Below are 19,067 nucleotides of genomic sequence, written 5' to 3' on the forward strand. Positions count from 1 at the left end.
AAAATAATAACAAATAACAGATTCATCCTAATGTTAAAAGAGTAACAGGTACATTTTAAACAAACATATGACATTGCAGTATTTACCTACATATGCATATAAACTGACAATATTTAACTGAGATACTTCATTTCATATCAAGAATTTAATACTAAAATTTATCTTGTTGCAAATATGAAATAAAATGCAATCAACATATAGCTAAACTACTTCAAAAACTCAAGAACTACTCTAAAAGCTACTACAAGCTGAATTGCTACAAAATCTGCCTTTGTCCTGTGGTACATCAAATAGAATTAACTTATTTTAACTAAAAAAAACACCCTTGTTTAATTAAATTCTGTGTTGCTCAGTAGGTTTTGCATGGATGAAAGTCTCAATTATTTCTTTTCTGCTACAATCATAAAAGCATATCTTGTCAGCCAAACTCACTTATTTTGCAGTCTTGCTCATCCGAACCATCTCCACAGTCATCAAACCAATCACACTGGAGCTCCATTGGAATACATTTCTTATCATTACAAGCAAACTCATCTTTTTTACACGGTCTTGCTTTATATGTGATTTTATCTGTATAATTACAAATCAATAAGAGAAAAATAAATCAGTATTTAAGATTCTTAGATTATTTTAGACACATACAAATTGGAGTGACCATGAAGCATTAAGCAACTGGAAATCATTTCAAGCTTAATTTCTTTCAGTTTCAAATTCTGATCTACTAACCTCCAGTTAAGCTTTACTGAAGGCCAAGCAGATTTCTGTAACAAAGTTTGCCTTCAAGTTGTTTTCTTTGATCTGAATGCCTTGAAAGGTAATATCACCTACCGCAGTGATCTTCATCCGAGTTATCACCACAGTCATCAACCTCATTGCAAATCTGCTCGGGTCGCAGACAAACCCTGTTGTTTCTACATCTGTACGGCCTTGTTGGAGGGCACGGAAACTTTACTGTGTATTAAAAAAAGAATTGGCTATTACCCAGCTAGTATTCTCAAACTTTCTTTAACGTCTCCTTATCCAAGCAATAAGCAGGCATGGGGAGACAGCTGTAGTTGACATATAAATGGTACATTATTTTAACTTCTGGTACCTAATAGAACAACACTTCAACAACATTTACAGTAGAAGTTCTTCATTTAGGGAACAAAATTATTTTGTGTGATAAGGGTAATTACAGTTCTGTTTGAGAATCAGTAAATATGACAGAAATAAAAGAAAGGAAGTAGCAAATTTAATGATAATCAGTATTTCAATGTAGAAGGGACTTTTTCCCATCTGTGCATTTCCTATTAATTTCTCACCGTATGTTATCTGAAATTACGTGACTGGCAGTAATAACAGAAAACTATATGCCATGTTTCATGCTAATATTTTAAAACTCAAAGAAAACTTCGATGCACTTGTCCTTAATACATTTCTGTATGTTACACGTAATTTCTTGCTTTACTACATGAGCACTGAAAAAAATTCACGTCATACCGCACATTTCGGCAACTTCATCAGAGTTATCTCCACAGTCATCCTCGCCATCACAAACCCAAAAATGTAGTTTGCAGAGGGAATTGTTGCACAAAAATTCATCAGCTCTACATATATTTCCCCCTGGGAGGATGAAGAAAAACCGAAAGAAGGAAAACAGAAAGACAAAAGAATGAATGTCAATTCTTGATAAAACCAGTACAACCACTTATCACACACTATCTGAAGAGAATGACAGAGGTAGTACAACTAAATGAGAAAAAAACAAATGAAAAGGTTGGAAAGGCAGAGGGAAATATTCATTTAAACATCCCTTCCTTGCCCATACACTTTTTTCACTTCCTTTTCATGACTGTTAGCCATTTGTTAGCTATTTGGCCTGATTAGAAAGAGTGGTTATCAAGGAAAGACACTGAAAACTCACCATCTAGATATGTTCCCCTTGCATTTAGCCAGGAGACGCCTAAACTACCTTTCTGTCCGTAACCTGCTTTGATGATGCTGCCGTTCAGAACAGACCTGGCTGGGAAAACCAGTAATTTGTGCTCTCAGAGACCGGTACAAACCAGCCGACAGAAATACAGTCAGACTTGTGAAAGGCATCTTTGCTTCAGGTTTGCTTCACATACATGTCTGATCTTCCACCTCTTCCTACTCCCACTCTGAGCCACATCATGATCAGAACAGACAAAGCGATTGCAGTCCCTTCACCATGAGGTAACATCTACGTCTTCTCCTGAGGAGTAATAGGCTGAGCCAGGCTTGTAACTTCCACATCAACTATAAACTCAGTAATTAGGGCAGATCATGCCATGTAGGCACAGAGTAGATGAGACTAGGTGACCTCTAACAGTCTCTCTCTTGTTGTAACTCCTGAAATTTCTCATTAGGCTGTTTACTGAACGCAGAATGCAGCAAGAACAAATCCTTCCATGTAACTTCAGTATTGATTGAGCTCTGAATCATTTAACAAAATGGAACAGAGGGTGAGAGAAAACGTTTTAAGCTGGAGTGCTCAAGTTTTAAAAAGTGGTTCAAGTTGGATACAGTTTTAACATGCGTGGCAGTAAGAATGTATTTTGTTTCAAAATTATGACTAAATTTTACCAATCAACAAAGTTATGGAAACTTCTTGAAATTAACATAACACATTTTTATGGTAACTGGTTTCTCAGTTTCCTGAGAGGAGTAGAGTGTAAAATAAACAAAGCTGTGTACCTGCAGAGGAGGAAACAATGAAATTTTATATGATAACACCAGAACTCTCACTGTGGCTTCCCTCAGTGCATTACACCCACCCTAAGAGTTAGGTCAGGCTCCAATGGCTTTTTACTGATTATTCAGTGCCCTGTTCACACCACATTAAAATCAACAGAAGGTTTTCTTTTGCTATAAAGGGTTCTGAATGGTTTGAATTTATTTTTTTCCAGAAAATTAACTTGCATGAAATACCCACTGTGTAAGAGGATATTGGGAACTCTCACACTATGTTATCAACTAAAATTCTCTCTCATTGCAAATATAACTTGTGAACATTAACAGAAATATTCTTTTTTATTATCCAAGGAAAAGGACATAAAATTCAAGTATTCTTCATTATGAAAGACGTGAATATAAATAATTGTGTGTGTAATCACAATATAACCATAATTCTAGTTGTACAATAAGATTGAAAAGAGCTATGTTTATAAATATGCGCAGTGGGATACAGATAAATATTACAGAGATTGTTTTAGAATGCTGTAAAATAAAACTCCATTTGTGTTTGCCAGATTTTCAAAGAGGAAAATATTAGTTCTCAGTGAGATAAACCGGTATTTGTTTCATGTGATTGCTCTGCCTGTCGTAATTCCTTTACAGAGTAGATTTTTATAACAGAAATCATAATTGTGACATAAATACGAAGTATTATAGCAATAACAAACTAGGCAAAAGGCTTCTTATTGCATTATAAGCAATTTGCAGTTCACAGAAGCTCCATTACACTATCCAAAGAATAATGTGGGCTTCAGATAAAAAAGCGTGTTACTTCTTACTTACACTTCATCGGGTTTTAAAGAGACACAGTCCAGCTATTTTAAAAGCAGTTGTAAAATGGACTAGGAGTTCTTAAAAACTTTGTTATCTCAGTCCTCTTAAGTCATTCTTCAACACTTCCAAATATGATGGGTTTTTTCTCTTTGCATCTAAATATCTGGAACATTTTCCCGTTTTCTTCATATTCTTGTCTCTATTTCAAACTTAATCAGCCCACATAACTTCTTCTTTTTCTTTTCCATAGTGGTAAGTGTTGATCAGTAGAGTTACAACAAAGTAAGGGAAGGAGATTTTACCCCATAATCGCTTGCTTCATCTCTGATTATTATTATTTCTTACTGTACCGTATTTTACTTCTGAAGTTGCACACGTATCAGGTGGCTGTAGATGACTAATATACAGAACGACTCATTTTAAAGAAAAGGAAAGGAGGAAAATAGGAAAAAAACCCAAGAAGTTGAGAAAATATTATTTAATTTGAGTGAGAATATCTGCGTTTGTCACAATTATGGAATTACTTCACTTCTAAGAATTTTGTACAGTTACACTGCTACTGCCTGGTAGCTGAAGACACGTTCAGTTCAAAAAAATCCTCAGCAACTATGAGAATACGATCAAGAGATGTATTTCTCAAAAACACATTTGGAAGCTTAATCATAAGCATGAAAGTCTGAGCACAGTGTTTAGCTTCATGTGAATCAACTAATGTGCACAGTTATGCTCTCTAAGGAGAGCATGAATTCAAAATACCTTTTCGTAGGTTCTGGTTAGTTGCAACATTTCAGGTCCAGAAAAATAAATAGAAAACTGGGGTTTTAGGATTAATTATTTAGGAATTTTTCATTATAGGCTATAGCTTTGTAATTTCTTGTTGCTTATAAAACTGTAAATTAAGTAGACTTATTACAGATTCCTCTGATGAGACAGAATTTGCTTCCAGTAATAATACAAACTTTCATACAAACAATATGTTTTGTTTCATCCTGCAAATTGCTTGTGAAGCTACTGTACTGTCTTCATCAAAAAAGGTCATAGAGCTTTCATTTCATCACTCAGAATGCATTGCCAGGGTATCACTAACTTACAATGTGTGTTGATACAAAAAAAAAACAATAAAGGAAGACTTTTAAAGAAAAGCATCTCTTGCCTTGGTCACAGTTTTCTTCGTCACTGCCATCCACGCAGTCATGGATGCCATCACAAAGCCATCTGACCGGGATACAGTAGGCCTTATTTTTGCATCGAAACTGATCTTCTTTACATTCTGTTACACAATCCATCTGTGCAGATAGAGATATGAACTAAGTATTACTGAAAGAGAATAACAACACACTTAAATACAAACCTAACAAAATTTACCAACACTGTTTTTCATTGCCCTGAGTATTTAATACAATAAAGTTGTTCCTGACGATGCGCAATTAAATAGTTTCTGAAGTCTAAATGAAATCGTAAATACACGGTACATATATTCTGATGTTACTTCTTTATGTCATTTAGTATTAACAATGGAAACAATGACTAGACTGACATTCTGAAGTCAACTGCCCTAAGAGAACCAGCCCTGGAAACCTCCAGAGTGGATGGTGGCATTTGGCTCAGGGAGCCTTCAGGCTCTAACTGGCACCTTCATCGCTCTGAGAAATAACACTTATTTTCAGTCTTTTTTCTTGAAGTTATACATGAAGGTTAATATTTTTTTAAAAAGATACCAACAGTGCAACACATAAAAGATCATGGCATGAAGGCCCACAGATGGTGAGGTGCCTACTAGGATTGTATTAGGTGAATCTAGAGGACAAAGGGAGCCAAATGTGACACAAACTTGCCCACACTGACAGTATGGAGCGGTTCCTGAAGGAAATTCCACCAGAACCATGCTCAGGTTTTGACTTACGGGACACAAGTTTGTCTACTCCAAAAGGTGGCCATGGAGCAAACAAACATAACGCAGTGTAACTACCAGGGAACCGAAATCATGTGGGCTAATTATCTGCCAGTGTTCAATGGATGCAAAAACCCCCAAACATTTGCTCTTTTAATTATTTTCAGATCTAAAACTGTTACGAATTTCATGTCAGACACTGGGAAAAGAAAAAAAAACACAAAAACAACAGAAATTTGTTGGCTACCTCATCAGATCCATCAGCACAGTCATACTCTCCATTACATCTCAAAGATGCTGAAATGCATCCTCCACTTGCACACACGTACTCACTTGAAGAGCAGGTTGGTGATGCTGGTTACAAACACATATTTTAGCATAAAAAAAGAGACAATTTATAAATAAGTTGCTTTATAATTTAATGTTTTCACCTGGTTAACATTGTGAGCGAACATGTATTTGAAGCTGATCAGAGCTTTTCCCAACGTTTGTAACCTTTGATGAAATATTTGACAAAACAGAAATGTTGCATCCTAAGTGAATTGTATAATGACAGTGAAAGGATATTTGTGTTTTACCTCTGAGAAATTTCTTCTTGTGTTTTCCTCATGCTTGGTTACAATGGTAAATACACTTATACAAATATTCATAGAACAAGTATATTTAAAAAATTGTTTTCTTTAAAATAGGCTTAGAGTTTAGCTAAAGCTATGTAAGTACCTATAATTAAATAAGCTAAATCTATAAGAAACCATGGTTTTAGAAAGTATAAGTTATTACACTTTAAAAAAATACATATTAATCCGTTTCAGTTAAAATACTGATGGATATTATTGTCACACTTGAAATCAGGGGATTTTTGTCATAGGCATCTATCAGTTGCACCCATCTAGATGAAGCTTACAAAAAATTAACAAAATTCCTGCAAAAATAAATAACTGTATTTTCCAAGACAGCAATATGGAAATAATAACAACAAAAATAATAATTTGCTAGAGAAAAACTTTGCATAAGGTCTAATAAAAATTGAATGAATACCACAAAGCCAAAAAGCCTTAGAGACACTTTAGTAAAATGCCAAGAATTACAGCTTTTTTCAGAAAAGAATTTTATAAACTGAGTATGTATTATCAAATTATACTTCAATAAATTAAAATTAAATACAATTCCTCTAACAAGCGTCACTTTATTTCTCAGCATTATTTAAAACAATACCTGGTTCACAATTTTTCTCATCATCCCCAAGTTTGCAATCTTCATGACCATCACATTTCCATTTTGCTGATATGCACTGACCATTGGAACACTGGAACTGATCTCTTGAACAGTCTGTTTCACAATACCTCTGGTGCAATAAAAACAATGCATAAACGAGATTAAGAGATTAATGTAAACAGTGATAAATACACAGCTGATCACAGAAGTTACAGGCTGTACTCCTGCACACTATGAAATACAGCAATGCCTTGTGAAATAGAATATATTTATAGATACGATTCATGAAAGGTGGCTGGTACCCTCTTAGTAGGTGGAAGCACCTGAGGTCCCGCACTGGCAAGAAAGGAGAAGGGACAAAAGGGACCCGAAAGAACAGAAAAAGAGCAAAGCATCATTCAATGAGCCTTTGCTATGCAACAGTCTATATTGTTTTCTCAAAAAAACCACAAACCAATGCAAACCACTCTTGTGTTTAGAAAGAGTGATTCCCCAACCAGGACACAACATATTTCCAGAATGGGAAGAGGTCCAGATCATTGCTGGGACAAAAAGACATAGACTATTGTTAAACATGGCTTGATTTTATATGCATGTTCTCCTTTTAAGATAACAATTTTAATCGGTTTAGCTTTAATTTGGTAAATATATTTTCATATGTGCATTAACATGTAGAATTCCCATTGCTGCTTTTCAAAAATATTGCTATATGGGAATCCATTCTCCAGCAATATAAAACTATCAATTTCCTAAAGAAATATTTTTTTCTGGAAGAAGCCTACCTCGTCTGAGCCATCTGCACAGTCATAGTCTCCATCACACCAGAATCTTGCTGAAACACAGTCTCCGTTTGCACAAAGAAAGTCTTTCAAAGTGCACGTCTGAGGCTCTGAATAAAGAAAAGTAGCAGCCCTGGGATTATTAGCATTTCCATAAAATATTTTACACATAAACCCCTCCAATCAATCAGTGAATGACTGTAACAGAGTCAAAACCACTAACTTGTAAACTATAGATTTTTTTTTCTGTAAGATTTTGTTTCATGACATTTTATAACTATATTTCATTTACATACAGCAAGATAGTAATGAAAATAATTTCAGTTCTATCAAATTTCTTTACAAAATTAGGTGATGCTGACTATATAAATATTATTTATCTCAATGCACATATGTTCTTACAAGTTTTATGAGCTATGTACCACAGACTAAAAATCACTTTTCCACCTGTTAATAGCCAATGTAATTAGAACTAACCAGATCTTTGACTTTCCATCACACAGTAGCATACCATTTATCACACACCTTTTAACGTGTGCACATCAAGAGTCAGCTCACCCTGCACTAAGGGGGGTAAAGCATTCAAGGAAACAGTATTGAGATGGTAAATGGAATGCCTATGAGGCAAGGTTTGGTGTTTCAAGAAAAATCAATTTTTCCAGAAATTAAATATGGAAGTATGATAATAATCCACCAACTTAAATACTGACAAAATTGTCAATTTGCTGGAAAACACAGAAAATAAAAGAGAAGGACAGGGATAGAATTTTCAAGTAATTTTAAGGAAAACAAAGGGAGACGTTAGATAAAAAGAATCTAAGGAGCTTACAGATAGGAGACAGGAATGGTCGGAAGGTAAGTGGGATGTTTTGTGATAAATGGGTATGTTGCTCTACTCTCTGGGAAGAAACAAAAACGCAGAGAGGTCTGAAATCATTATTAAAGGTGGACACAATAAAGGAGAAGAGTAGACACAAAATTAATTCAAGGCACAGGTAAAGCAAAGAGGGGAAACAGGGAGTGATGGAGTAATCCTGAGAAGGTGAGATTGGCTGTTCCAGCCTATTTACTTCACTGTCTGCACAGCTCTGTGTTTCCCCTATTGCTGCTGCAAAAACCCTGGCCGGGGGACCAGACTGGAAGATTCCCCAGCAGAACACTATGTGCTTTCCTCCTGAAAAGCAGGACCAATACAAAGGAGATTGGATGGAAAAAAAGTTAGTGCCTGGACTTTGGACACAAACAAAGGTAGAGAAGGGTGTTGAGGGGAATTTAAGCAAGGCTTTCCATGCAATTTAGACTGCCAGTCAGAGAGCATTGGGAAAGTAGAACTGAAAAAACAAACAAGGATTATTTGTGGGATTATTTCCATCACAATAAACATTGCATTATGTAAATAATGTAAAATAAAAAAATAAAGATTAATTAGTAAGAGCTTTTCAACAGAGAGATGGGAAAAGAATTCAGGCAAATGGTAAATGACAGTGCATAAATCAACAAAGGGTCAAAAAGAAAAAGGAGAGACTGAGAGCAGAACGTAGCAATGGAGAGTAATGGACTGCGTAATGATAAAGGGTCCTTTAGCTAGTTACAGAACGTGGAAGCATGAATGCCTTTAAAAACATTCCATAGTGATCAAGGAAAGCAAACACAAAATTAGAGGCGTCCAATTGACAAGAAATCGGTCAAATACCAGCATGACAATACATGAGTTGCACAGGTCTAAGGTAAAGTTTAACTTAGTTTTTCTCCCTGGATTTATAAAAATCAAAAACTCTTTCAAGAAATGAATAGTTTTAATGAACCTTTTAGCTGTTTTTGACAAAAAAAAAAAAAAGTCAAAATGATCCTGTTTGAAAGTTTTTAAGAGAAATTTTGTTTTTTCAGATAGGCATAACTTTTCATTTTGAAGCTGTAGGAAAGTTATAATAAAAGCAGATCTACAGCAATTGCATCAGTTCTCCAGCTATGCTATATTTAAGCAAACAATAGGTTAGCATTTATATAGATTCTTAGATTATACACATACTAGTTTGCATTTTTTTCAAAGTATAAGCACATTGAGAAAATGTTAGCAAATCACTGACATTTGATTCTTTTTTTTTTGGAAACAGGTCAGGAAGAGGAAGTTCAAGATATGATAATTACATAAAGGAAATAATTTGTGGAAAAAATAATTCACATGCAAATAAACGTTTGTCATGTTTCCATATTGATTTGCAAAATATAAGCAAATATATTTTCTATACTGCTAATGAATTATTTATAAGTAGAGATTCAATTCTGCAAAATGTACACAATAAGCTAACTTATCAATTCTCTGTTTGCAAGAAATATTTCTTCTGTTGCTGGAATATATTGCTTTGATTTACATTTGAACAGAGGAGAGTACTTTCCCATCAGTGCTCAGACTGCTAGTGAAAGGAGTAAGTATTAATAGACTTCTGTATAACCAATGAAGGACAGCAGCTTTCAGCTTCTGCTTTACAAAAACAATGGAGAAAAGGATTTCTGAATTATTAGAAAGAATTTTATTTGAAACACAGCACGTAAGATGATCTACTTCTTTCATATATTTCTCTGAAAATAATCTGTAGAGTCATCATTTGTCATCAACATAAATGGTAGCAAGGAAAGGATGCAATGAGAAACATTTAAAATTATTTCATATTTGGGTTCATTTTTACGTTTAATTATCATAGATACTGTACTAAGTCATGAAGATTTTTTGGGAGACCGATTACTTATACACAAAGAGAGAGGAGGAGAGACAGAGAGCTGGGTCTGTTCAGCCTGGAGAAGAGAAGCTGAGAGGGGATCTCATCAATGTTTATAAATAACTCCAGGGTGGGTGTCAAGAGGATGGACCAGACTCCTGTCAGTGGTGCCCAATGACAGGATATGGGGCAACGGGCACAGACTGAAGCACAGGAGGTTCCATCTGAATATGAGGAGAAACTTCTTTACTTTGAGGTGCCAGAGCCTGGACCAGGCTGCCCAGAGAGGCTGTGGAGTCTCCTTCTCTGAAGACATTCAAACCCACCTGGACACCTTCCTGTGTGATCTGCTCTGGTGAACCTGCTTTAGCAGGTGGGTTGGACTGGATGATCTCCAGAGGTCCCTTCCAACCCCAACCATTCGGTGATTCTTTGAAGTCAGAAGGAAGAACCATAGCTTTTTTCTTAAAATAGGATATGAAGTTCAAACTTAAAGTGTTCTTTTTCATATATTTGTACTCAGAAGGGTAAAAGTTTGAAAACTTGTGGGTTGAGATAAAGACAGTTAAATAGGTAAAGGAAAAGCTGCATGTACAGCAAAGCAAAATAATAATTCATTCACTACCTCCCATTGGCAAACTGGTGCTTGGCTGCTTCCATCACATGTGACAGCCTTGGGAAGACAAACACCATAACTCTGAACCCCACCTTCTCCCCAGCTTTTTACATGCTGAGCATGACATCAATGGTAAGAGATACCCCCTTTGGTCAGCTGGGGTCAGTTGTCCCCACTGTGTCCCCTTCTGGCTGCTGGGGCAGCATGAGGAACAGGAGAGGCTTGAACAATGTGCCAGCACCGCTCAGCAACAGCTCAACATCAGCGTGCCACCAACCCTGTCTTGGTCACAAATCCAGAACACAGCACCATATAAGCAACTGTGAAGAAAATTAAATCTAGCCCAACCAAATAAGTTCACTTGAGAAAATGGAAGAGGATGAAAAAAAACCCCACCCTTCCTATAATTCTCCATTACAATACTGCTAAAACCAATGACATGGGCAATCCTGAAGAACGAATGCCTGTGAGCGTGAGATAATTAAACTGGTCATAGTTGGGAGTCTTTCTAACATATTTTATGTGGCATTAAATGCAAATTTTCTTATTTATTTCCAATAACCTAGCATTGTATTTTAGCAAAGAAGACACTTGTTCCTTGTTACTCCAGGCACAGGACTGGTAGGTATACATAAGAGCAGAAACCTTTGGTACAAGTCACTTTACCAGACCAAGTAGCATAGTTGCCTTTGGCTGGTATTGACACCTGGGCATTGTCTGACATGCACCACATCAGCTGAGACTTAAGCAATAGAAAGGATGTGAATTTACAGCACTGTCCACTCCAAACTTACTCAAGCTTAATTTCTTTCGATAGACTGGTTTAAAACGTTTTCACTTAAATATTAAATAACTGGTAGTTCTCACTGCATTTGGGATACAAACTTATCCCAGCACAAAATTAACTAATTTGTTTTCTTGACAACTTGTAAGAGCAATAAAACAGCTTTGAAAAGATTGTCTAGCAACAGTAATATTTTTTACACTGATTGAATTCATGTCTTTCTACAGCATTATTACATTTGCTTTGCTTCAATGTTTACAGTGTATTAAATTTTCTTTAATTACATTCAATAAAACATCACTGGTGCCTTCTTTTCAGCAGGAATAAGACAGTCATTACTATGAAATTTTCCTTTTTTTGAAATTCCCTGAAAGAGAAAATACTATTTTGCTCAAATTTGTTTTTAAAAATCCAAATAAACTCTGAAAGCAAATTACCCCTCCCAAGAGATATTAACTCAGAAGAGTTAAAAATGCATTTGATTTGCTTAGTGCTATCTCAGTACAGACCTATAATCTTCATAATAACTCTTACTTATTTGGAAGGGTCCAAATACAGTTAAAGAACAATAGATTGTAAGACAAACACAGTTAAATAACATAGTTATAACAGGCACAACTATTTGTATTGTACCACTAATGATTTTTCACATCCATATATGGTATTTTCTAACACACATTCTGCTTCACTTCTGATAACTTCACCAGGATGCTGAGTGTGAATGCAAAGAAACTACCTAGAGAAATGTGAATACCTGAGCTGCATTTCTGTAATTCAATGAATCCATTCTGCATTCTTGAGAAACATCTCATTTTCTGATACAGTTGCCTGACAGGCCCTTTGTAAATTCATGTGTGCTATGAACAACTTATCATAACGTGCAATGTAATATATTTTGTCAAATGCTTTTGAAGTTCTAATTTCGTGTATATTTGTTTCATTACACTTTATTCTGTAAGTGGCTTGACAGTCTACAAAGAATTTTACACATCTATTTCAAACAACTGCGCAATATTCTATATTTTCCCAGTGCTTCCAAGATTTTGAATTTCACAACTGTGTCAGCCTGCTGTATTTAATTTAAACAGCAGAATATGGAACTCAACAGTTAGGAGTGAAACAGACATTTGACAAGCAAAGGAAGATGAAAACAAAAAGGAATCACCAACTACAGTTCACCCCTCCAGCCTTACATTGGATGCACTGGTTGTGTCTGGATATTCTCAACTCACTAATTCCATCTGTTACAATTAAGTACATATTTCTTTATCTGAAAGTCTAGAGAAATGCCAAGAATGGAATATATAAATCAATTATTGATGTGAACACAAAGATGGCAAGCTTAATAAATAATTAAAAGAAAAACCTGATGGATGATTGCTCCTAGATTTTTTTTGATTTCTTTATCACTTTGTACTATGATAACCTAAACTTCAGGGAACAAATTTCTGAATACTAGGTGATAAAAAGATCCCACTTCACACATGGCAAATTCCATATACGATGCTTGACACATTTCATAAATAGCAATAATGTTTTATGGAAACGGTATGTCTTTCTTTGATTTTTACATGAGGATAACAACATAATTAATTTCTTGTTATTTTTAATATAAATGTATGTGGAAAAAGTCTCACTGGCACCGAGAATCAATTTTTCGCTAAATTCACCCAAAAAGTTAAGAAAGCTTTTGTGTGTTGACCCTTCACCCCAAGGTATAACAATAAACAGCTCTTAGGGATTACTGAGCTCATGACATTTTCCCCTTTAGATGGGACACTTGCATATGAAAATGACAGCACTCCTGCTTGCAGTAACTCACATTTTCAAATGTAGATAGTAACCTAAAGGCAGCCAAATCCAGACATCCTGTTCCTATGGACACCACGTCTCAAATGGGAGAAAGACAGCACTTATGTAGCATGAGAATGCTTAACTTATTAAGCTTTCTAAGGTATTAGCTTGAAGATACTAAATATATGTTCATGATACAAAGTCAGGAATATGCATTCAAGATCATGTACACAACAAGGTATTAATTTATTAGATTTCTAAGAAAAAAAAAGAACAGAAATTGCCAACTGATGAGAAAGCACTTCAGAACTATTTGTGGAGTTTCCCTCTTGAAGTATTATATAAAGAGAATGATTATGAGATAAAATCATTAAGAATTTGTCATTTCTTCCTGAGAACCAGACCTACATTAACTCACTGAAAGTGGTTTATAGAGATTTATTAGGCATTCAGGTTCCTCATAGGTAGAGGAGTACAAGGTTAACTGAGCTAATTCCAATAACAACTTATACTTTTTAATGTGATTAATTATTATAGGAATAGACTTTTCAAGATACCAAACAAGGAAAATCATCTCAGGAATATACTGAATATAATGGGCAGACAGTGTTTGATTCTTTGTTAACAAATGCTTATCGCTTTATCACCGAGTAGCTTTTATGACTCTTATCTAGAGATAAGAAACACAATATGTAACTTATTGGTAAAGGTAAACTAATTGTAATATTTTTTTAATCCATCAGAATATTGAGAATTCATAGGTCAGGCATTTTTGCATAGCTGATACAGAATTACAGCACTTTATAAGAATCAATAAAACTGGAGAATTTCAGCAAGGAACAATTTAAATTCTGGTCCAGCTGATTTTCAACAGATCAGATGGTGCTGTATAAAAACATACACATGCAATTTAACAGAACTAAAAGGTTTCCTCTTACATGTTGCTAAACTGACTCCACTCCTTGTAACACATACTTAGGTAAAAGTTACTTACTACAGTTTTCTTCATCAGAGTTGTCACCACAGTCGTTTTGGCTGTCACATTTCCAATGGTCTGGAATACAGTTGTTGTTTTTGCACTGGAATTCATGAGGCCCACAAGTTTTTTTATCTGCAATTAAGACAAATATAATTTATATCATTGGAGACAAAGAGGCAAACCTGGAAAACTGTCACCAAACACATCAAAACAAATAACGCTGATAAAATGAAAAATTAAAATACAGACTGTAAATACTGTCATTCAAAGTAAAATATGTGGAATTCAGAAGTGATCATGAATTAGCTTGAGTAAAGGTTATTGCACATAATCTCAAAAACTGCATTGACTTTTCCTTGAATGTAACTGTAAGGTTGCTTTACAAGAGATCATATCACAAGAATCTATTGTCAAATGTACAAAACATATATTTCTCAAAAGCTATGTTTGCATAGAATAACTTATGACTAATACTTGACAGAAAACATACATTTTGATTTATATTTTCACATTCTGATGTCTTGGACTGGAATTTTACTTATACAAAGTGAAACAGTATTAAGCATATAATGCTAAACTGAGATTTGTTTTCTTCATACAGTAGACATTCAGTGAGCGTTTCTGTTTACAGAGTAGCATCTTAGGCAAAGCCTCTTGGAGATGCACGAACATCCTGAACTCCAGCAGGAAGGAGCTGCCTCTGTGTTTCCTTTCTGTCTTTTATTTCTCAAGTAATTTTTTCAGGTTCTAAGGACTGAGATGAAATGAAGTAAATTAAAAAGATATCAGTGACATTTTCTTTGAGAAAAAAATGAAGTTTGCTTTGTGAAAGCTTCAATGACATATTTAAAATTACATGTCACTGCGATGATATTTCAATAGAAATTTTTAAAATTTCCATTAGGCTATTTCATAGCATGTCAGTTCAGACTTCATATTGCTATCATGACAACTCTCTGATTTCTAATAACTGACAGAATGAAGAAGGACTGAAACACTAGCTTAAATCAATCCACTTTGCCTGTAAAATGGAAAGGCTGACAAATTAGAGGTATTAGATTGGATGCTACAGCCAAACTGCTGCTTTTTGTGCTTTGTTTTAGGTGTGGTTCTGGAACTAGAGTGATAAATCAAAACTACATTTGAATACCAAGACAGCAAAGTTAGATGGTGTTGCAGCTCAGTTGCATACACTCAAAAATTTGGTAATTATTATACGATACTGCCTTTTGCATTTGTTCTTTATTCTCTGTCAATATGATTGTAAGTAGTTTTCTCCCCAAACACTTTTTCCTACAATATTTCTCAAGATGACAGTGTATGACATTTCAATCATGACATTTCAAATAATTGCACTTGCAAGCACTTAAAAGCATTTAAAAATAACTCCCTCCCCTGAAAACAAAGATGCTCTTGTATTTTGTTTCTGTATCTTTGCAAAAGGCGAAGATTCAAATCAGAAATTCATCCTATGTTTATTGAAGTGCTTCTACTAAAGTCTCCAATCTCCATTAACATATTTGCCCACAAAATAAGACCTAAAGAATAATGACAGATTACATTCTATTTATCCTATTCAATAGACATACCAAGATCTAATCAGTAATACATAAACACCAGAGTTGACATCCCTTCATTTCAGCTACCTGCTAGGATGAAGAGAACTTCTTATTCTTCATGAAGGATTATCTACTTCTCAGGGATGCTAAATCCATTTTCTAGCATTGCTTCTTTATAGTTGTGAAGAAAGGTTGGATTTTTTTTTATAATTTATCCATGTATAGTCTAACCTTATGATTACCATTTGAATATTAACCTTTATCTTCTTACTTTATTTTTACCAAACACATCGAAGCAGTGAATTCTTTATATAAAATATTTTGCATGTTTGTAAGGCTCGCTCTTGTTCACTCCACTTCTGAAATCTTTACTTTTCCCTTGGGTTGACTCTGATCTCTCACAGCAGCTTATAGCTGACAATGCCTTTTGAAACCAGATTTGCTTGTCTTGTATTTCCTTCTTCACGTTAATGAGAGATGAAGAAAACATTAGGATACTAGAACTGAGGTATAACAGATGAAGGTTTGGGGAAGTTGTGTAACAAATATCTGATCTTTGAGAAAGATTGATTTACTCAAAGAAAATAGTGCAAGGCCTTAATTTTTGAAACTAAGAAAACAATGCATGGACCCACACACATTTGTCATTGCTGTTTTCAGCACTAATTTGCTTTCCATTTTTATTAAAATGAGACCACGTTAAAATGTAAAAGTTCAGATAAGAATCGTACAAAGACAAAAAAGTTAGTAATGACAACTCCATCATCATTTTTCTCTCCTCAAATTCTTATTAAGAGATCCATTGGTCTTCTGTAACAGGCAAAGGGCCATTTGAGGTAGCAGCTGGTTGTTGGGGTTCCTCTCTGATGCACAGCAAACTAGGATTTTATTTTAGAAGTCTAAATGAGCATGAAGAAAATAGGATGAAGTCATAAATGGAAAACAAAACAAAAGAAACCCCAAAATACTACATATGCACCCTAAAAGCATTTTCATTCAAGCATCAATCCCTATGAAGCAAAACACTATTTTGCCACTAATTCTACTACATTGCTGTTTGGGGATTTTAATTCCATATATGTACATTTTTGTGCATTTGTGTGTGCATGTGCATCCTTCAAATGCCTCCAGAAACACAGTCATCAGAAAAAAAACCCAAACATTTTGACTCTAGGCTAAAAATGACATTAATATTAAAGAAAGTGAGGAAGCAGAAAGCAGTCAAACTACTGTTGACACATTATATTCACAAACACCTGAAATACATATGACCTTTAAAGCAGATTTTAATAATTTTCCAAAACAGCACACAGCTTTCTTCAGATTCTAACTTGAACAGGCCCTTTGTGATGTTAAGTATTACAGTTGTGAGCAAGGATTTCCATAATCTAATGTGTTCTTTTAATTGCCTGGACAGAAAGCATGAATTAACTCTACCTCCTGTTCTTTGAAAAACACCATACGCTCATTAATAAGTGTACATTTCCTAGTTCTGCTTCAATTGTCTGAGTCTGAAACTAAATACATTCAGACTACTTCTAACACATTTACTCAATATATCTCCAATAACATATAGTAACAAATGTTGACTAAGCAAAAACATATGATTATGGAGCACTTCAGCAAGAAAGGGATTATCCTTTACACAAGTTTTGCATTGTAAGCATTTTAGATATGAACTATAAATGATAACATGTTAGTCTTAGTATCAACATATGCAGATCTTTATTATACTTGGCTTTCAACTTTATACTTTAATTCTACTAAATTTTGTTCATAAAAATAACCATGTTTAAATTAAAAACAGAACAACGCGGAAAACCAAACTGTGTTCAAACTACTGCTATAATAAGGTCATTTCAAATGCTAAAATTATGGATAACTTTGAGATGTGATTAAACCCATCCTGTTCTTAAGGTTTAATTGTTCTCTGAGTGTTCGTACTACACGTGGTATAGAGATTGTTCTGTCTCCTCCAACACAAACACTAAGAGCATTATACTCAGCCAGCAGGTTTAAAATAAGAACTAAGTGTTTTTTCAGGGAGGCGTGTAGTTAAGCTGTGGAACTCATTGTTGCAGCATGTTGTGAAAGATTTACAAAGGTTAAAGGAGACTGAAACCCATCAAGGGCTATTGCACACAGAGACATATTTGACTCACAATATCTCCGAGCCTCAAATTGTTAGAGGCTGGAAGAGTACCCCAGGGAAGGTTCATTACACCTTGCTTCGATCACATATTCTTCCCTAGACACTGCCTTTCAGTTACTGCCAGAGACAGAATAAAAGGTAAGATGAGTCTTAGGTATGAACCAGCCTAATCAGTTATATATATTGTGCCTGAAAACAACAATTTAATTTGGGATTGCATGCATTGCACCTCTATACTATTTAATTACTTGAGCAATTTGGACTTTGTTCTTTCTGTTCACTAGAATGATGAATCACAGTGAAGTACCTTTTATAAATCCAATTCCTCCCTTCATAAATCCATTTTTTCCTGTTCAGTGTCAAGGTTTTATTTTCCCCCTTTGCTTTTAAACTTCGTGTCTTGAGAATATTATTAGATGAATTGTTCTAAGACCCTTTGTGTTATATAAGTTGGCCTTGCATGGGTTACTCAGAATATGAATCCACAGTCTGGAAGAGTGGCATGCTGTCCAGATTGGAAGACAACGTCTTGTTGGAGATCAAGGTGATGAGGGACAGTGCAGGAGAAAACACTTATGAAGTGGAACAGAAGGTGAGCAGTGCAGGGACATTCCCAGAAGAGCTCAGAACAGGATATAGAGTCTCGATGGCGGTGATTCATCTCTTCTTCTAAGCTTTGCAGGCACAGTTTCTTCAAGCTTTTGGACTGTAACTTCACTTGATACGATTAATTAGTTTCCCCTTCTTGACAATTCAAATGATGGTCTTGCATTTTCAGTGTGAAGGAAGAATTCAATTTCCTAGACATATTCACCAGCTCCAATATTTTCACATAGTGTCCAGACTCATGCAATTCATCAAAACATTTACTGATGTGTTGATGAGTAATAGTCAGCTTTGAATGTTCTGTAAAAATCTTTGTCCTGTTTTCTTCCATCTCAGAACATTCTTTCACCTTTTCCTTTGTAGACCTGTCTCGAGATTTCCACAAGTTTTTCTGCACTTGGCTAGTGTAGCTCTTCAATTGACATCCATGTCCAAGGATTTTCCAATAATTCTGATCCACTT

The 19,067-nt window shown here is 35.0% G+C and overlaps 1 protein-coding gene across 1 annotated transcript in view; it reads right to left on the reverse strand.

Moving 5' to 3' along the window:
* Positions 1-19,067, reverse strand: part of LRP1B (LDL receptor related protein 1B) — a gene marked incomplete at both ends in the record, with an annotated part of 678,833 nt that overhangs the window by 64,086 nt on the left and 595,680 nt on the right. The window contains 8 exons of the mRNA XM_080346793.1: positions 433-570; positions 829-951; positions 1,483-1,605; positions 4,667-4,799; positions 5,652-5,758; positions 6,620-6,749; positions 7,402-7,508; positions 14,304-14,420. Of these exons, the coding sequence (XP_080202919.1) occupies positions 433-570; positions 829-951; positions 1,483-1,605; positions 4,667-4,799; positions 5,652-5,758; positions 6,620-6,749; positions 7,402-7,508; positions 14,304-14,420 (978 nt within the window). The remainder of the gene's footprint in view (positions 1-432; positions 571-828; positions 952-1,482; positions 1,606-4,666; positions 4,800-5,651; positions 5,759-6,619; positions 6,750-7,401; positions 7,509-14,303; positions 14,421-19,067) is intronic.

The sequence above is a fragment of the Nesoenas mayeri genome (genome assembly GCF_963082525.1).
Source record: "Nesoenas mayeri genome assembly, chromosome: 6".
NCBI lineage: Eukaryota > Metazoa > Chordata > Aves > Columbiformes > Columbidae > Nesoenas > Nesoenas mayeri.